The sequence below is a fragment of the Egretta garzetta genome, unplaced genomic scaffold, assembly GCF_000687185.1.
Source record: "Egretta garzetta isolate BGI_Z169 unplaced genomic scaffold, ASM68718v1 scaffold70, whole genome shotgun sequence".
NCBI classification, from domain to species: Eukaryota; Metazoa; Chordata; class Aves; order Pelecaniformes; family Ardeidae; genus Egretta; species Egretta garzetta.
The window spans coordinates 5,671,045-5,689,706 of record NW_009258539.1 but is presented as its reverse complement, the minus strand read 5'-3'; the positions used below and the strand labels follow the sequence as shown (position 1 = coordinate 5,689,706).

At 37.1% G+C, this 18,662-nt stretch overlaps 1 protein-coding gene across 1 annotated transcript in view; it reads left to right on the top strand.

The window, feature by feature from the left end:
- The window catches only part of IL1RAPL1 (interleukin 1 receptor accessory protein like 1), a 354,573-nt gene that overhangs the window by 190,311 nt on the left and 145,600 nt on the right, over positions 1 to 18,662 (top strand). Inside the window, exon 5 of the mRNA XM_035901976.1 lies at positions 3,058 to 3,132. Coding sequence (XP_035757869.1) covers positions 3,058 to 3,132 — 75 coding nt within the window. The remainder of the gene's footprint in view (positions 1 to 3,057; positions 3,133 to 18,662) is intronic.

The window sequence follows — 18,662 nt, the reverse complement described above, 5'->3', positions numbered from 1 at the left end:
GCCCAGGGATGCTTTCACTTTTCCAGACAGACGAAAGAGTTGGCCTTGGGAGAAGTGACTGCTTGCAGTATAGACATACCCACAATGGTGTTAGGTTGGTAGGCATCAACAGGGAATACAACACTGAAATACCGATATTTGCACTAATTTAGAGACTTCAGAGTTGCACTGTCTTACTAAGCATTAATTCTTCCTAGCCACAAATATTTGTAACTATTACTTTAAAATAAGTGTACAACACAGCTAACCTCTGGTGTATCTTTGTTTTAATGTTCATTAAAGTTTTTGTGTACTCCTGGATGATGGGACAGAGTGCACTCTCAGCAAGGTAGGAGGAATGGGTGAGAAAGTAGAGGGCAGGGCTGCTGTTTAGGGAGACCTTAACAAGCTGGAGAAATTCATGGAGTCCAACAAAGGCAAATACAGCATCTTGCTATAGGAGTGGAATAACCTTGTACGACAGTGCAGAACTGGGGACTGATTGAGTAGGAAAAAGCTTTTCAGGAAAGGTCCTGGCAGCCCAGGTGGACAGTAAGTTCAGCATGAATTGGCAAAGGCAAGAATTTAGCTAGCAAGTCCAGGAAGGTGTTCATTTGCATCCATTTAGCATCTTTGAGGACACACCTAGAATGATGTATCAAATTTTTAGCTTCTCGGTGTACAAAAAGACATGGACATACTGGATTGAGTCTAGTGCAGGACCACAAGGTGGATGGGGGCTGGAACACCTGAAGTGATGAAATCTCCGTCCACAGAGATGTTCAAAACATGACTGGACGAGATCCTGACAACCTGCTCTATTGGACCTGCTTTGAACAGGAGGTTGGACCATTTGGCCTCCAGAGGGTCTTTCCAGCATACACCCTCCTGTGATTCTTATACAACAGTTACGTGTCTAATTTACTATTTTCAATAACACTTTCTCCGTTAAATTATCTGTTGAATCTCATGAGTTACAGGAAAATCAATTTGGGCACAAATTTTATAATAACTTCATACGGTTGTTGAAGGATGATTTAGCTGCATATATTAACATCCTGTGCCTATTCTATTCACTTAAAAGTAGGAAGCCTCTTAAAAACCTGAAGTACAGGACCACAAAAATAATGTTGATCTTTGCTTAAACTGAGGAAAATACTGTTTTCTAATCTATTTAATTATTGCATTCAGATTGACTCCACTGGTTACTATATCTTTACTTACAATTAGATAACTTTGTTTGCTTGAAGAGTTTCAAAACAGATGTAGAACAACAGTGACTCAGAAGACATTATCTGATGAATGGTAATTGAGTTGAGAATGACAAAAATGCAAAACTAAATTTAAATTCATAGTGGATGATGTTTAAAAAATGGCAATGTGGTGATAAATTATGAGCCTTTACAGAGAAGTTAAGAAATGGAAATGACTAATTTTGCAGTTTAAAAAAAAAAAAAATTCAAATCCCTTTCCCATCCACTCACTTTAGCCCCCAAGGGAAAAACAAAACAAAACAAAACAAAACAAAAAAAAAAAAACCACCAGACACAAAGAAAGCTAAAAAACATTCAAATTGGAGTAAAGAAAAGTAACAACCCAGAGATATTGCCAAAAAGACTTTCACAGCTGTGGCTCTCTCCAGAGTCTGTAGTGCAGGATGATTTCCTGTAGAGAGTAGAAGCTGTTGTTGGAAGAATGAACTGAAAGAGGGTCTGTGGACCAAATCCAGTTCTTTTCCCAAAAAAGACATATTTTGATTTAGTCCTAGATCTGATGGGTCAACATCCCAGATGTGAATTGGGTGGATTTATGCTCTGGTCAGATAAAGGAAAACCTCTGTAAAGCAGAACTATATGATTTGATAATTAATCCGTTCTGTAAGTGTTGCAAAGTTGAAATTAATACTGTAGATTTTAAAGGGCATTGATAATTTAATTGAAGAACAGAGGAAATACAGTAAAGAGAATGGAACTAAACCTTTCCTGCAATTCAACTGACAGGAGATGAGCATGTTTATTAGATTAAACCTATACACATGTGGATGTGTGTTTGTCAGTAAGAAAGGGAACAGTGATTTTGACAAGTTGGAGGGAACAAATATTATAGAGTTATATCAAAATGTCAAATTAATTTTAAATCTCTGGCAGCCCATAATCTGTGTTAAAGACTGAAGTATGAATTAATGTTGAAAAGTAACATATCAAAATGTTCCAGGTGACTACAAAAGTTGGAGCTTTCCCATGAACATTTAGTAACAATTTTAAAGAAAAAAATAAATGAATGTTTTTTTTCATATAGCATGCACTCATCTGTCAGAGTTCAGTAAATAGTATACTTGTTAACAACAAAAGTAGTAATAATCAATGTCACTTCTATGAGTTAAGTATACAGATCATGAATCTAGTAGAATCACTGCACTATCTAGCTGCATGGTTTGAACATGTTTCAACAACTGTCTGAAGGGTTTTGCCCACTACAAAAATCTTCCTGTTTCGCAATTTGCATAAGTGTATTACTATTATTTCAGGGTAGATCAAAAGGGAGGAGAGAAGTCATCTTGTTAGGAATCTTGACATTATTTCACTGTATCCCTCCCTTGGATTTTGAAAACTGAGCCTTTTTCTAGTGCTCCGCTTTCAAAAGTTTCAGTGATGGTAATATTTTGTTAAATAAAATTTATATCAAAATTCAAAATTCTTTTATGATTAACTGGTTTATATTATTTTTCTGTTTATGACTATACTTGATAGAAGGGTAATTAAATGTTATAATAAACTATGAAATGCTGGATAATATTTATGAAAACACAAAACTGTAACATGTCAGTGCATGGGTTTTGTGAGGGTTTAAAGGGATTAGTTTAATACACGTACCTTCAATGCCTCAGCATGTGAAAGAGTCTAAACATTGGTGCTGTATTTACTCTCTAAGCAAAAACATTTACAGCTACTGAACACATGAACGTTATTTAAACAAAAGAGAAACTGAAGCATTCCTGAAACAATAGATATAAAATCAAGTCTTATTCTACCCAATAACAATCAGAAAACTATATAAGTGAATTTCTTTCTTTTCTAGCACCACTAACAGATAAACCACCAAAGCTTTTACACCCCTTGGAGAGTAAGCTCACAGTTCAGGAAACCCAGCTGGGTAAGTAGCAAGCACATAATTTCTACTCAAATTGTATGAAAGGATTTGATGTGTTAATGTATGATGACAAAGTGACGGTATGTTTGCATTAATAATCTCATTGAAAAGGCATTAAACATACTCTGTTTCCATTCAGAAAGGTATCATATACCATGTAGAAGATTGCTGTTCACAAAAAAAATGGTAGTAATTAATACTGAATATTAGTTCTTGCATATAACTGATACTGGGTTTTACCTTTGCTAAAAGTCTATAGTTATAAGTGTACCTGAGCTTTTCTTTCTAGACTCCCTCTTTTATGTGTATTTATATATAATTACTGTGGGATTCAGTGGAATTTTGTGGTTTAAATGCTGCTTGCAAGACTTCGTTGCTTTGGTGATTACTTATGGAATTGCAAAGATGTTCTGTAATTATAAATGTTGTGCTGGTCTAAAACCATCCAACTAACAGTGAGAAGTTAACATAATAGCATCTGATTATTCTGAATGTACAATTATATATGTAAAGATATATATGGAGAGAGACTGAGGCATGAAGAAACCATTTTGTTTCACTTTTCCTAGCCTTGTGGGTGGTGGGTATGTTTTGTCACTTTGGTCTCCTACTGCTGTACAGGTAATTAAGGTTCCAATGCTAAGTGCATGAGTTACTACAGTTTTCAGGATATTGCAATGCATCCCCTTTGTGGATTGACACAGAGGGCAACCCATAAGAAACAAACAGTCCTCAGTAGGTTACACTGGAATTATGCTTTGGTGTCAGAACAGTAACCTATTGATAGATCTTCTATCATGTTAGCTACAGAAACAAATGGAAACAAATCTGGTGGTTGCCTAAATCTCATAGAAAAAAAAAAAAAAAGTAAAGGAAGCAAAACTCAATACATTCTGCAGCATACCACCAGAAAAAACAGAAGGCTTGCAAATTAATTCTGACAGTCATTGGCAGAACATTTTATAGTGCTTGCTAGCCTGTACCTAATAGTGGCCAGAGAATAATTCATCTGTGTTTTGATATTCTTAAAGTATTACTTAAAATTATTCATGCTATTCAGGTAACTTTCTCATATGCTGATATACATGGTTTTAGAAACAATTATATAGAAAAGGGGAGATGTAATATATTTCCTTCTAGAGCTAATTTCTGTTGTTCTGAAGTATTGTTTCTGATAGACCAGCTCAGAAAACTTTTCCTATATGACAATCCTAAATGATTTTACCTTTTCATTTCAACACAAGCCTAGGGAACAGAAAGCAAGGTGACTCTACACATTTTTTTCCTAATTAATGTTGCTTACTGAGATATTTTTGGTGAAAAATCCAAAAGGCAGAACCTTTTTGGGCTTTGACATTTTCTTGCTAAAATATACTGTATGGGCGACACTATTTCAATAGGAGTGTAATTATTAATGGCTAGCTAGAGGCTTTTTATCTATGATTTTTAGAATGAATCATATCTTTGATTTCTCATAGTTCTAAGAAACAGATTAAATAATTTGAAAAGTGCTGGGTTTGGGAAAGACACTTTTCAGAAAACTAAATAGCTATCAAAAGACTTAGTTTGAAAATGTCACTTTCAGCCACAGATGGGAAAGTCTGACCATAAATAAATGTGAAGCTCTAATACTTAGTCTTATATCAAGAAGCTCCATGAATTTATTATTTTGTTGTTTAAAAACCTGTGAAAAAATTACACATTAAGAACTAAGCCTGACACAAAAATCACATGGTTCCACTCTAAGATTTAATGTCTTGGTCCTGCTGGATAATGCTTGAAAGGTCTATGTTTCATTTTCACTGAAGAAAGCTAGCATTCATTTCAGGAGGCCAGTTCATATCCTTCAAGAAATGCAAAATATTTTAACATTGGAATAATCTCAAGTTTCAATTAGCCAAACCTTAGACAGTTAGCTAATCCAGCAACCTCCTACCCACATGAGGCGTGGGGTGACCACATGTTGCAGACTGGTCTAGACACTACCAGAAAGCGTGCTAGTCCTCTAGAATGTGTTTGGGACAGTGTGTTTGTCCCTTATTTGAAAAATAAATATGTTGGTGGAAGAGGAAGAAGTGGAATGGGTGGCACAGAAAAGGGAGACCAAGGAACTAGAAGCCTGAGGTAGTCTCGGATTTTGTTAGCAGGTCAGTGAGGTGGGGAGCTGGGCCAATCCTCGATCTCCCCGCCCCCCCCCAGTTCTGTGCTTCTCACCTTGCAGTCCTCCACCTTGAGTTGGAAATGAAGCAGGCTGCAAATGTCAGGGCATGCCTTGGGATGTGCGTACATAATTTACAGGGGGGTGTGTGCTTCTGCAAGTGCACATGGTGTGCTGAAACATTGATAGCGATGGTTCACCTCGAAACCTTCCCCTGCTGGCAGGCCTCTGGGGAGTGGTGCTGGGCACACTTTTGAGGAAGCCCTCAGTAACCCCAGTGTGTTTGCTGCTGAAGGAGGTGCTGGAGTTCAGTTCTTAAACAGGGCACCTCCATGCAGTATCTAAATCCAGGTAGGAAGACTCCAGGCATATCTCATTGATTTGGCTCCAGCACTGCTAACTGACAGAGCTATCTGACTTTTATTGCTGAGATATATTGGTTGCTTCTATATTTCTACACACCAGCAATTAAAATTAATGTCATGGGACCACAGACCTGTTGTATTATTGTGTTGCATGGCTTCCATAAAACAACATCAGACCAAAAGGTGAGTGCACATTAAGGAAGGAGCTTCTCTAAGGGGTGACTGATGGAGTCTTATGGCATAAGTTAGCAACTGCTGTTTGACTTGCTAAACCAAAAAAAAAAACAGAGCTGTAGAATTTGCACTCCTCAGTCCTCTGAACCTATAGGCTCCCGTCATGCTCAAGCTGTCTACAGTTGTTGGTGGGAAAGGTGTCCTGCTATTCACCTGATGTTTGGGAGAGTGTTAAGCATGGCTGCACTGCAATTGGCAACCTTAGAGTGTCACAGGAATCTTGAGACCTAACCTGAAATATCTTTTTATCACACTGAATAGTAACCAGAAAAGCACAAGACAGAAAGACACACAGGCTAGAAATTGAAGGAGAAAGTAATTTCTCAAAGGCTTTTCTTAAAAGACAGCAAGAGACAGCCAAAGCATGAAGCAGAGAAATCCTAGATGAGGAAAGAAAGATTAGGTTCCAGCTTATGCTGCTCTGCATTTAATGTTTTTTGTTTGCCATTTCACTTCCAGTTTTCTAATCAATAACTTAATCCTGTTGCAAGGGTAAAAATACTGTTTTCTTTTTAAGCTTTCCTCCTGTTGAAAGGGTTCTTAGGTAGCTGTGGTCACCTCAATATAAACTGCTTCTCTGGAAACAATGGGCCCAGATAAAATACTATATCAAACACAGCCTTCAAAAGTATGCAGCAACTTGCAGCTATAAAGCGATTAAGAGTGTTTTGCACTCAGCTCTGAGCCAATCTGAGGGCTGGCATCAGCATATGCCAGGGAAGGGAGAAAAGCTGGCAACAAGTGGCTGGCAAGGGGAGGCAAGGCACAGGTAATGATGAACAACATAATGACCCAAGGAACTTCATCCCACGGTATTCTTCCTCTTACCCTCAGCATTCTAACAAAATCAAACGAACAAATCCCTGCTAACATAAAAACCCAATAATAATAAAAATACAAAACTTTCAGTTCAGACCTGTGAAGAAAGGAATTAATTAATATTGTTTCTTGCACATGAAAAATCCTAACGTTTCAGATAATTGTATTTTTAACACTAGATTAATGTAGATGTTACGGATTTATGATATAAATATCATATCCATGATGTATATTTATATTGAAATTATATTATATTTTTCTATATTGGTAAATTCTGAGTCTTTTCAGTTTCACCTGTCTTTCAGATAACATTGTTTTTCCCACCAGAACTTTCAAATATCTGTCCTCCTCAAGGAACAGGAAGAATAATTTTAGTCTGACTCAAGAAAATCTGATTTTAGCATCCAGTTTGTCTATCTTCATGTTACTAAAGAAGAAAGTGTGTCTCCACAACAGGCAATAATGGATCAGAATTTTAAAAAAACAAAACAAAACAAAACAAAAAAACAGAACTCAATAATTATTTTAAATACCTCACAAACTAGTTAGCTTGTGTCCTCCCTATTTTTCAGTGTTTTTTCTGGTTCTGCACAAGGTTGTAATTTGAAATTCCAAAATTCACCTAGAAAAATAAAGCAATTGTTGAATTATTTTTAGCTAGGCTTGATGTTAGAGAAAAGGGGAAAAAAAAAAAAAAGAATAAAATTTTTTGAGCACTGTATGAATGGACCAAAAAGATAAGTTTGGACAGGCACTTAAACACTTTCTCTGTCATCTGAATGAAATGAGTTTTCCTGAATTTCATGCAACACTAGAAAATTACTCTTGTGACCAAGTATGCAGTGAATGTTTTTTTCCTATTTGTTTTTAGGACATTATTTCAATAACATTAAATTGACTATTACCTAGTGAATTGGGGCTTGCTTCTTTCTCCCCCTTCCCCACACATATTCAAGAAAAAAAAGTCACTAAAACTGCTTTTAATGTATTATTTCCAAAGTAAGAATAAAAATAAGTGCCAGTGGTAAATCATCAGGGAGAGGAGAATGCTACTTCATTTATAGCACTGTTGTGCTATATGTAGTGTTGTCATAAAAACCTTCCACAGATTGGCCCTGTAAATGATAAAACCCCTCCTTAACTAGCTTAATCAGTAGCTGTATAAATAAATTAACTAACTAAAGTGTTATGAAATAACTAGCAATCTGTTCTTCCTTTCAGGATGAAAATTAAAATGAAAAAATATCTGAAATTATTCATTTTTATCTATCTCTACACATTTCCTCTAAATGCTATATTCACTCTGTAATAGTAGCAGACTTTTTCTTCATTATAATAGCATTTTTAAGTTATCTGTTAGTTTACGCCAACATTCTTTAAACCAAATTGATCTTTTTTCAGTCGTGATTCAGTTGGACACTGGTACTTTCATATATTCTATGATCAGATTAACATAGTGTGGGCAATAGTTTCACATGGGAATAATCAAAACTAAATTCAAAATTTACTTCACACATATAATATATTTTTTTATTTACCTGAGAGATGGTGTTTTCCTTTCATAAAACAACTAAGGGTGTTTTGAAAAGGTAAAAAAAAAAAAAAAGTCCTTTTTTTCTGTTTGAACTATTTATTGTAAAAAGTTAGTTTTCAACAAATTAATATTTTAAAAGAATATTTTCATTGAGAAATTCCTGGCCTCACTGCTTTAAAATGTTTTAGTTTAATAACATATCATAATTTGTGGGCTACAGTTCAGTTTAGTATACTCACCTCATCAACTAGTAGGACTTTCAATGGAAAAAGTTTTGTTTAAAGACTCATTTGCACAGTTAATGATTTAACTAAAGACCAGTTCATAAAAACTCAAATATTTGAAATGTAGTTTTATAATCTAGTCAGACACAACCTTATGAAAATCTCATACATGAAGAAAGAAAGAAAATAATTTTCAGATTTTTTCTTTGGATTTTCAGCTTAGCTTTCTAATTCCAAATAGAGAAGTATAGCATAGAAGTACATTCCCCAAGTAAAAATGGACTGGCAACTTTCAAAGGTCTTGACTCAGGGAAAAAAAAAATCTAGTGAAGAAAGAAAACCACATGTTAATAAGGGAGTTTTTAACCACTAAGATGTGATTATTAAAAAAAAAGAAAACATGATTTCCACTCTGTGAAATTATAGTCCCCAAAAGACTGTAATTTTGCAAATTTGAAACATTGGGTGTCACATTGTTCTTCAATTGTTTATGACAGAGTTCTGGATGGAGTGAGAGGGAGGCAAAAAAAAAAAAGTAGTTTATTGATAAAAAACAGTGAGTTAACAAAGTTCAGTGGTAAATGTGACAGTAGTTTATAATATTCAGTGGCAAGGTACACTTGGTTATTTACCGCATAGAGGACAGTGGCAGACAAAACTGTCAGGGAGACCCTCACGTTGAGTCATGAGGTTCAGAAAAGATCCCCTCACTTCCTAAACTCCTTCCTCAGAGAGGAGTCTGGGTGTGGCTGGATCCAGTCCCAGTCCCAGACTTGGTCAATGGTTTATGTCTAAAGGATTACATATACACGATCAATCCTTTATATCACTTAGGTAAGGCTTCAAATTTAGCATGCTGTTAGCCACTTACCAAGGACCTGTTGCAGCAAGGAATCTCTGGCTTGTAGTCATATTTGGGTACCAGCCACAGATTTTAATTCCTTTACTGTGCTTAGGTGGGCACAATGCACAATAGCCCCTGTCTATTGTGTTATTATCTGTCTCCCCCACATCCACTTTGATCTGGATGCATCCATTATGACCAGACACATCATGACCACCACTGGTGGTTTTCGCTTGAGCAGAGTTATGGGAAGAGGTCAGGGGGGCAAGGGGAGGGGAGCACACTGCCACAACACAACACACACACACACACTTTAATAAGAGAGAAGAATAACAATAGTAATAATAATAATGGTAAGAGAATAAACAGAATATATGAAACAAGTGATGCACAATGCACTTTCTCACCACCTGCTGACCGATGCCCAGCCCGTCCTGAGCAGCGATCACTCCCCCCGAGCCCTGATCACTCTCCCTGTGGGCAGTTTGGGTTAGCTGTGCTAGCTGTGCTTCATCCCAGCTTGTTATGCACCTGGCCGAGCAGGAGAAGCTCAAAAAGTCCTTGAGTAGTCTGAGCACTACTCAGCAACAACTAAAAACATCAGTGTGTTATCAATATTCTAGTACTGAATCCAAAACACAGCGCTATGCTAGCTACTATGAAGAAAATTAACTCGAGCCCAGCTGAAACCAGGACAATGATCAAGAACTATAGGTCAGTGCACTCCTTTGCTTTGACTTAGGCTTAAGAGTAATAGGATACATGTGGTTATTAGTTCAAATTTCATATTTGACATCAAATTATCAGCTATGTGTTTAACATTCACATGCCAATTATAACTTGTGCCCTATATACCTCTCAGAATGCACTAGACAGCTATAAGCAAAAGATAACACAACATTTTTTTCCACAATCTGTCCTCTTCTAATTACTTATCCTTTTGCCTAAGGTAAAACTCTGACGATGGACTACTTAGTTACTTTTTCTTGTTTCTACACAAGAAAGTAAAATATCACCTCAAACAAGAGATTTATTCAGCACTTAGTTTTCATGTCAGTATGAAAGTATACACAAAAAAATTCCAAATGCAAAGAAATGGGAACTCAGAGGTAACTCGAGAACTGTGGAGCTAGGAATTTAAAAGAGAGAGAAGGCATCCAGTTCAGTAAAACCAAAATTTAATTTACACATCAGGATCTATCATAGAATCATAGAATACCAGGTTGGAAGGGACCTCAAGCATCATCTGTTCCAAGCTTTCTAGGCAAGAGCAGAGCCTAGACAAGACGGCCCAGCACCCTGTCCAGCTGCATCTTGAAAACGTCTAGTGTGGCAGAATCAACCACATCCCTGGGGAGATTATCCCAGTGGTTGCCTGTTCTCATTGTGAAAAATTTTCCCCTCATGTCCAATCAGAATCTTCATAGGATAAACTTGTGTCCATTACCCCTCGTCATTTCCATGTGGCTCCTTGTGAATAGGGAGTCTCCATCTTCTTTGCAGCCACCCTTTAAATACTGGTACATGGTGATGAGATCACTTCTGAGCCTCCTTTTCTCAAGGCTGAACACAGTTCTCTCAGTCTTTCCTGAGAGGCAGGCTTCCCAGTCCTTTGATCGTCTTGGTGGCCCTTCTCTGGACCCCCTCCAACATGTCTGCATCTTTTTTGTACAGCAGGCACCACAGCTGTACACAGTATTCCAGGTGTGGCCTGACAAGCACTGAGTAGAGTGGGATAGCCACTTGTTTATGTCTGCTGGTGATGCCCTTTCTGATGCAACACAGCATCCTACTAGCCTTCTTGGCTGCAGCAGCAACCTGTTCACTCATATTGAGCTTGTTGTCCACCAGGATCCCCAGGTCCCTTTCCACAGAGCTGCTCTCCACCCTGGTGGATCCCAGTCTGTGCTGCACTCCTGGATTGTGTTTTCCCAGGTGCAAGACCTTACACTTCTCCATATTGAAGTTCATAAGGTTCTTGTTAGCCCACTCTTCCAGCCTATCCAGATCTTCCTGAAGGGTGGCTCTCCCTTCCAGAGTGTCTACTTCCCCACTGCAGACTTCATCAGGCTACACTTGATCCCATCATCCAGATCACTTATGAAGATATTAAACAGCATTGGGCCTAGATTTGTCAAACACAATCTGCCCTTAGTGAAGCCATGTTGGCTTTTCCCAGTCACATCCTTCACTTAACTTATGATGGCCCCCCAGTAGGAATCATTCCATAACTTTCACAGGGACTGAAGTAAGACTGATGGGCCTATAATTACCCAGATCCTCCCTTGAGCCCTTCTGGTAGACAGAGGTAACATTCACCTTCCTCCAGTCCTCTGGGACATCCCCCAGCCTCCACAACTTCTCAAAGATTATGGAGAGCAGCCTCGCAATGACATCAGCCAGCTCTCTCAACACCCTCAGGTGGGTGGTTCCAGGGCCCATCAATTTGTAGGGGTCAAGCTCCTGTAATAATTCGCATAGTAACTCTTCCTTCACTGAAGGTGGGTCTATGGTTTTATCAACCTGGATTTTCATTCTCAAAGATCTAGTTACTTGCAAGGTCTGTCTTGGTATCTACCTTGAACTCTGCAGTAAATGTCACCTTCTATCCTTTAAATAGGTATGTGATACATTACAAATATACTGGTCTAATTCCAATAACTAGTTTATAGTAACAGAAAATATTTGTAGGAAAGGAAATATTAGAAAAATGTCATACTTACCAAGAAAAAAACATATCAAGTGACTGCTCATATTTACTACAGAAATAAGTGAAACAATACTTCAGTTAACCCACATTAGGGTTATTAAGAAAAATTTATAGGCATTACAGATGTCTCTAATGTAATGGATAGATTGGAGATGTGAGGCTATAGGGTCATATGTTTTGTTTCTTTCACAGTTCTTTCTAAACAATTCATTTCAAGTAATAAATGCTTGTATTTTTAAATAATTCATTCAGGGTCAGATTTTTCATGGAATTTCTAAAAGTATGCATGGTGCGCTTCCGCTCATTAAAAATCATAGGAGGCCTAGCTTCTTGGTGTTGATTTTACAATAGTTTTAGAGGTTGATACCTGCAGGTTTGATATAATTTAAATATTAGTAGAGAGGTTTTGTGAGTTTATTGTGTGTGGTTTTAGCCTCTCACTAGTTTCTTTTAAACAGAACATTAATCACACTTAAGTCAAAATTAGAGGATTTATTTTTGGAAGACATGTTCAACTTTTAATATGGAGATTCAATTCCCATATGAAGAAAGAAGTTTTACAAATAAAGCAGCCAATACTGTACACTCTTGCTTTGGAAAGGCATTGTATTTTAAAAAGCTTAGGAACACAAATACCTCCCAGCATGTGAGTACTTAAATCAGTGAGATTATTAATCCTTTTAAAAACAAACAAACAAACAAAAGTTACATTTACAAAGGCAAATTCCAAGACTGAAATTACTTGGAATTACTGTTGAGGAATGACTGATCTTCAGTTTGTCCAGAGTGTTCAGAATAATTTACTTGCTATAGTAGACACATATGCAAATGCATTACCAACAATAACAGTTCAACCTTGTTTAGGTAAAAAATTAATACAAGAATTAAAATGCTGCTGTAGAATTTACTGGATGGACACATAGAAAGAATCACTCACTATACCTGTTACAATTCTCTGTGCTGTTTTAGTTTTGTGACTATTGCATCCTTTTTCAGAAATAATTTATTTTGGGAGTTCCTTATATCAGCCTTTCCTTAAGGTAAGGAGAACAGAATAGGTAGAAAATGGAGTTTGACTTCCAGGGCAGTCTGAGCCAGCACACCAGCAGTTCAAGAGAGAAGGGACTGCACAAGCTTTTACTTTTACAGAAGAGAGAAGGCTGGGGAGGCAGAAATGCAAACTTCTTTTTTGTTCTTGATGTTTTCTGTTTAAAATGCTTCTGACACTGTCACCATGAAAGAGGGAGTTATCAAAAACATAAAAATCCATTTAGAGTCAGATGCACAAAAAACAGATGCCTAACTTCCATTGTTGTCAGTACCTTTATGTTCCTGCTATTTATATATTATGAAGATTGTTCACTTTGTCCGGCATGAGACCTCTAACTTGAATAGGTTCTTGAAGTAGTCAGTAGAGCTCTTGAGGGCACACAATTTTAACCAGCAGCTAAATTAGCCACTAATGGTATGATGTTTCATGATTGCTTTAATGTGGTGTAAAACTGTGCTGCTCTGACACCTGCCCCCCCTCACTCTCTTCTTCTTTCAGCCAACTTCAGCTCTCACACTCACAGAGTTTATGAGACTGCTGAAAAGCAATCCCAAAGGAAAGAAAACCAATTTTTGTTAGACGGCTCACTATGCTGATGGTGACATGGGTGCAACAAACCCTAGTGCCAAGACATGGTGAGAGTGGGAGTGCATAGCTAGGAAGAAAATTGGGGAGAAAACAGCGTAAAGATGTTTTGGTACAAAGTGATTATGAAATATCACTCTAAGTCAATACTTGGTCACAGTAGGTTCCCCATAGGGTCAGTATAGATCAAAAGGCACTTGTATGGCATAAACCATATCACATCAGAGTGGGACTGTTCTACAGCTACCTGTATCTTGGTCCATGAACATGTCCCGAGGAGAGCAACAAAGCTGGTGAGGGGTCTGAAGCACAAGTCTTATGAGGAGCGGCTGAGGGAACTGGGGTTGTTTAGCCTGGAAAAAAGGAGGCTGAGAGGAGATGTTACTGCTCTCTACAACTGCCTGACAAGAGGCTGTAGCATGCTGGGGGTCAGTCTTTTCTCCCAGGTCATGGGCAATAGGACAAGAGGAAATGGCTTCAAGTTGCACCAGGGCAGGTTTAGTTTGGACATTAGGAAAAATGAGTTGTCAAGCATTGGGACAAGCTGCCCGGGGAAGTGTTCGAGTCCCCATCCCTGGAGTTATTTAAAAAATATAGTAGATATAGTAAGCATCTCGGGTAGACGAGATGCTTAGGGCCATGGTTTAGTGGCGGGATGGCAGGGTTAGGTTAATGGTTGGACTTGGTGATCTTAAAGGTCTTTTCCAACCTAGATGATTCTATGATTCTATCTTCCCATCAAGGTGGCTTTTGTCTGGACTTTGGCACACTGACAACTCACTCAATTCGCTGTAAGAGGATTTTAGACTCTATTTAGACATCTGGGTTGACATACCTGAAGTCAGAGTGCATGAATATCTTCCTTCATGTTGCCTGTACACAGCAGGTGAATTCTAGGATTTCAAAAACTTTTAAAATAGAAGTTTTCAGAAGCATTTTACATTGAACTATTTACATCATTAATTTTATAACTGGAAATGTTATCAGAATGGTATATCATAGAAATTTATAGCCCAGGTCTTCTAATGTGTTTGCATTTTTGACTGTTAAATTCATTGAAATGTAACTCCATAAACAGGGATGTGTTAATAAGTTACCATGACCAAACACAAGAGATCATTCCGCTGTTATTTTGATGTTCTTTAAAGCTATACATGAATCACATTGTTACTTAATTGGCTATCTAGCATCCAGTTACAGAAACTTGAGAGCAAAGAACACATTTTACTGTGATAAAAGAAAAAATCTATATTAGTCATATCAACTAATAAATTAGACATTCAGTTAATTTTGTTTATCTGTTGTTCTTGCTTCATCTCCTTTGTACTCATTTATATGAGTAAAAAGCATACGGGTTGATGGCTCCTGTTTTTCAGCAAAAGTATACATGATAAATTAGTGATACTGAGAACAACATAACAAATATTTTTAAGGGTTGATTTTAGTCATACTAATACAGCTCATCAAACTTCAAAGACAATTTAAATTTTAGCAGATGATATTTTCATTGGTAAATATTCAGTCTTTTAATACCATTATGTCCGAAGATTTATTTTTCAGACTTTTTTTAGTTTCTCCTCTTAGTGGCATGAAAAAAATAAACTCAGGATTTTGTTATGTAAAAAAATATAATGACTTTAATACAACCTGCACAAGTAAGGTTATTGACTCTACTTTGTCTGTACAATACACTGAAAAGGTATCATATGACTAATTTTCGGATTGTGGGATATCTTATTTTTACTTTGCCCTGACTCTATGTTATAGACAATCAGCAATGAAAATGTTTCCAAATTAATAATTTTCAAGCAAATCACTTTGTTTTTGAAATTCTTCCTTTTTTTTTTTTTTCTTCTTTGGAAACACTGGAAACACAGAAAGAGTTTTCTGTAAAAATAGTGAGCTGCTGTGGTCTGCATCATATGTGTCAAACTACCAAACCTCCACCCTCACCGCATTCAGCGAGTGTCTGCACATTTTTTTTCTCAACTCCATTCTGCTTAAGCTTTTTATGTAATTAGAAGTTCCAGCCTGAAGCAGATCAAAAGAGAAGACTATACCAAGAGAAGTCAGTATCTCTCAGAGCTTGAACTTCTCCTTTGAACTTTGCTTGTCATTTAGAAATGTTATCCTTATTATGGCAAGATGGTGTCACTGATCGATCTATCACCTACTACTGCAGTGTCCCTGCCCCTGTCTCCTGTTTTGCTCTGTAGCAATCTGTTAACAAGTGTGGGTGTGGACCAACTCCTCTGAGCTGTCAGAATATCCCAAAGTATGAAATGTAATTCATGTGGTTTTGTGTCCTAAATTCACTATGCTTCGTTCAGAATTATCCTAATGGATGAGGGGATCCATGTGGGTGTTTGACAGTCCCCCATCTGGGCAGATATTTTACTGCCAAGGCTGTGCCTGGAGGCAGCTCACTGAACCGCCACAGGGGAGGAGGCTCCACTGGATCTAGAGTATGGTTTACATAAAGGTCATATTAATCTGGGGGGCTGGATTACCCTCCAGATGGCAGCCCATGCTCTAGGGTTGAACTGAGTCTAATTCTTCTTGGAAAGAAGATCATTTAAAGCAGCTTTCTTCTAGGTCTGTATTCAGCATGTCTGAGCTTTTCAAGGAGTTGTCTAAATCCTCAGGACAGTAGAGGTTTCAGGCAGATAGAGAGTAGAAAGACAAAGCTGTGAGAGACTTCAGACCAATCTAATGCTTTATGGGAAAAGGCCTAACTGACAGTGGTGGTTAGTGAGTGTAAGATTCCCTGATAATACTGATCTCAGGTAGATGTAGGTAAGGGATATGCCAAAGAGATGCAGGAGTGGGGCTGATTCCACTTCAGTACAAGATCCTGGTATGTTAAGTGCTACTTCTACAACTCCTCAACCTACATACACAAAGTGTTGGACTGACAGTAACAGTTTGCAAGCAATCCACAGATGAAAAGGAGGACTTCACTAGTTAGAGATAACGGAAGATGGAAACTGTGGTGTATGTATTTCAAGAGTGACTGAATTGTTGTAGATCAGCTGAGCCTCAGTAACTGACCCCCAGCAGCATCTCCTGACATACATATTCAGTGTATTGTAAGTGCAAGGCAAAGCATTGCTGAAGTTTAAGACAGTTCAAACTAGAGGAAATGTAAAACTATACAGTGTAAATAATGAAAAGCCAACATGTTATGTAAGTATCATTGATTCTATTCCTTGTAAATTCTATACATGAAAAGAATACTTTTTATTCCTTTCATGAAAGATACAGAAGGATATATTGTTTTAAAACCAGCATTCTACCTTTAAATGTAGCTTTTAAAAGAGAAAATGTTGGATTCTGGCATCCACATGTTGCCTGTGTAGATTACAGGCACAAGTAGGATCAGATTACAGTAACTGTAGATTTTACAGGCTGTGTAGAATAACAATAAACCCATAAAACCTATATTATCTTATGCATAGTTGAAAAACCATGTCCTGCATCATTGTCTTTATGGTAGTAAGCCATAAAAATGTTTTAAGAGACAAGGAAAAGTTGGGGTTTATCTATTGACTGTTTTCTAATAAATAAGAAAAAAAAATTAAAAAGAATAGTTGCATTTGGAGTTTAATATGGGAACTTAAACTGGAGAAAGAGAAAAAAAGGAACATTTTTTCGATATGTTTCATTCTTTCTTATGCACCTGTGCTACTGAATTCTGCCTACTTGAAATATTGTTCCAAATAATATTTATTTTGCTCTAAGCAAAGATTGGAGAAGGAAAAAAAAAAGAAAGAAAAAGACTCAGTTAATCATTAGTAAAGGTCAAGACTTGTAAAGGTCTGTGTTGCCTCTTTAAAAACATAAGACAATAACAAACTGGAAGTAGGTGGCCTGAGGGAGAATCTCTAACTTGTAGCTGAAGGAAATAATTTGTGTTACATTAATGTTAGAGGGTTTTTTCTAATAATGACTAATGCTGGGAGAAATGTCTCTGACAGAATCTTTACATGAATTTTGATTGAAGTATATATTATTATTATTATGTTTAAATTATATATGTTTATCTATGTTTCTCTTAAAACTTCACTTTTTAAAAACATACTGCTTGGACTAGCAAGTAAGTTAAAAAAGATGAGGTAGAAGACTGGCATACATAAGTAATGATAAAACTAATTTCAGAAGTGTGACATTGAAAGGAATTCTAAGAGTTACTCCAGTTGCAAAGTTTTTCTGATTTTCTTTAGCCAATCAACTTCAGATGCCTTTGTAATTTAAAACCTTTCCAATTACATGAGATAAATAAGGATTCAAGATTTTGCATCTCCCTGTGGATGTAAATGATTCAGAAGTCTGAGGACAATTGAATCAATTTTGTATTGGAAAAACAATATAACTTTTTTAAAAAGACTGAAAATCACTCTCAACATTTTATTCTATCTCCTTGCCATGCTTCACTCTCTAGAGGGTTGCACACTTTCCTCTTTAGTAATCTTCCCTTCCTGCTAGATATAGACTTTTACATACAGTACTGCTGCCATACATATATTTAGCATAAAGGCCAAAGCCATCACATTTTCCCTCAATTCCAGTTCTGTTTCTTACATTTCTCTTTGAAAACAGTTGGCTTTCTCTGTTCAGACAGTGACTACCCACCCTTTTTATAAATATTTTCCTCTTGTGATGAATAATGATGATTTTCTAGTCTGGGCTCTGCCTTCTTTTACTGTTATTATTTCCTGAGAGTTATTCTAGTGTAACTGCAAAGGATTGTCTGGGATTCAAACACTGTGCCTTTCACAGAGCTAGAATACCTCCCAGTGATGGATGGCTCTCCACTTGTCTATCGGAGAGACATTTGAAAGACAAGTATTCAGTTTCCAATTAGTCTTTGGTTATACTGCTAGCAGAGGTGGGAGACACTTCTCATAGCAGTAAAGCAAGAAAAATTTGCCTGAAAGAACATTTTTTGGAACAGCAAAAGCTTCATAAGAGTCAGTTCCTGTAATGAAAGGGGCTTCCACTCCTGCTGA